We start from the raw sequence: 2,224 nt of genomic DNA, 5'->3' as shown, positions 1-2,224 counted from the left end.
GGGTGTGTTTGAAGGACTTTTTTGTTGTTTTGGGAAGGAAGTGAGAGGAGGGAGAAGTGGTCATAGCTTTAACAAGTCTGTTAAGACTGTTTCTAAAATAACAGAAAGCTTTTATAATATCACTTTCTCAAGAGCTATTCTTTTTATGTACTTTGATATATTTACAATTTTAATTTTGCAGATGTTTACTGAACTGCTATTATTTGTTAAATTCTAAGATGAGATTTTCTGGGTAGCATCGTAAACCAGATGTAAAAAGAAATATTGTGTAGTAATTAATATTGAAATTATCAAAGTATTTGTTAAGCTCATTAACCACTAAAGATAAGGTGAATCTTATCCTTATTTTAGGGGGGAGTCTATTTTCAGATCCTTTAGCACCACTCATTTAATTACAAACAGTATGCTAATTATAACTACAAATTATTTTTATGTATTAAAACTGCTGGACCCTTTGCTTCTCATACACAATATACTGTTTACTCTCTCAAACTTAGTAAAATAGTTGTATGAGCATGCTATGGTTCAGAGAGAGTTGTCAGGCCAAATTAATGTGGCATGTTTATGTATGTTTTGAAATATTTCAGACATACTAAAAGGCATGAATAATAATAATAATAATAATAATAATAATAATAATAATATCCATTTTCCTAACATCCTGTTTATGACATAAAATGCTACCAGTATAATTGAATCCCCTGTGTACCTTCCCTCAATTGCATAATTCTTCCTCTGCCTGAGATCACAGTTATCTCCTTTTAAATGTAATAAAAACTAAGTTTATGAATTTCGTATAAATGGTAGTATACGCTGATTCTTCTGCAGCTTGCTTTTGTTCAATCAACGTGATATTTTTGAGACTCATCCATAATGAGATATGTAGTTCTAGTCCACTCATTTTTACTGCTTATAATATTCCATTGTATGAGTATGCCATCATTTACTTATCCATTTTCCTGTCAATGGACAGTTAGTTGTTTGCAGTTTTTGCAAATAACAAACCATGCTTATATTAATGTTCTTTTGCAGTTCTCCTTCTGCATATACATGAGAGATTCCCTAGTGTACCTACCTATGAATGAAATTGTTGGATCAGAAGGTATGTATATCTTCAGCTTTACTAAATATTGTCTAATTATCTCCAAAAGTAGCGCCCCTTTCAGTGCTCACCTTCACTGACTAGGTTCTTATTGTTCTGTACCCTTGTCAACACTAGGTATTGTCAGACTTTAATTTATTAGTTTAATAAGTGATATATCTCATTGTTATTTTGAATTTTCCTGATTATTAGAGAGGTTGAATATCTTTTCTTCCATTTACTAGTATTACAGGTATTTTTACCTAATACTTAACACTTATTGTATGTTATGGTTGAAAGTTACATGCAAAGTCGAAAGTAGCATGAAGTAGTTACTACTTGATAGAACTATACCATGCTTTTATCTTTAAACATTGGCAACTTTGCATATTGTTTTTGATGAAATAATTTGGGGTTATTTTCTAATACTACCATCATGCTGCATAATGATGTGTTAGTCAGTGATGGACTGTGTATACAGCAGTGGTCCCATGAAATTATAATGGCTATACATATAGCCTAGGTGTGTAGTAGGCTATACCACCTAGGTGTGTGTAGGTACCTACAATGTTTGCACAATGATGCGATCACTTGATGATGCATTTCTTAGAACGTATCCTGATCGTTAAGTGATGCATACTGTAGATTAGAGAGTGTAGACTTTGGAATTAAATTGATGCTTGAATCTTGGCTCCATTATTTACCAGCTTTATGACCTTGGGCAATTTATGCAGTCTCTCTGGGGCTATTTCCTCATCTATAAAATAAGAATAATACCTCATGGTTTGGTGAAGGAATTAAATGAGATAACATTAACACCAGGCACATAGGACTAGTACATAGTTGTAGGATGAAATGTATATACTCCACTTTAATAATGCAAAATTTGGGTAACACCATGGCGTACAATTAAATCAGTCCAGAAATCTGGCAGCATTCCTAAGACTGAAATGTTGTCTGTTGACAGTTGACTCTAACACAAATGTACTTACATGTGAGGGCCAGTCGGGGAGCCCACTAGCATGGATGATCCAAAGCAGTTGTGTGTCTGCCATGTACCTGTGTTTGGCCACCCTGTATACGTGTGCAAACACCCCTATCTGTGTCACCTCTGTTTATCATCTGTGCCCTGTCATTTTTTTG

At 33.8% G+C, this 2,224-nt stretch overlaps 1 protein-coding gene across 1 annotated transcript in view; it reads left to right on the top strand.

Annotated features, from left to right (window-relative positions):
* Nucleotides 1–2,224, top strand: part of LOC103601110 (chromosome unknown open reading frame, human C2orf76) — a 75,318-nt gene that overhangs the window by 33,837 nt on the left and 39,257 nt on the right. The window contains exon 3 of the mRNA XM_008585494.1: nucleotides 1,033–1,102. Within this exon, the coding sequence (XP_008583716.1) occupies nucleotides 1,082–1,102 (21 nt within the window). The 5' untranslated portion in view covers nucleotides 1,033–1,081. The remainder of the gene's footprint in view (nucleotides 1–1,032; nucleotides 1,103–2,224) is intronic.

This window comes from Galeopterus variegatus, unplaced genomic scaffold, assembly GCF_000696425.1.
Source record: "Galeopterus variegatus unplaced genomic scaffold, G_variegatus-3.0.2 Scaffold3594, whole genome shotgun sequence".
Taxonomy (NCBI): domain Eukaryota; kingdom Metazoa; phylum Chordata; class Mammalia; order Dermoptera; family Cynocephalidae; genus Galeopterus; species Galeopterus variegatus.
Note: the sequence above shows the minus strand (reverse complement) of the source record. Positions and strands in the feature narration are given on the sequence as shown.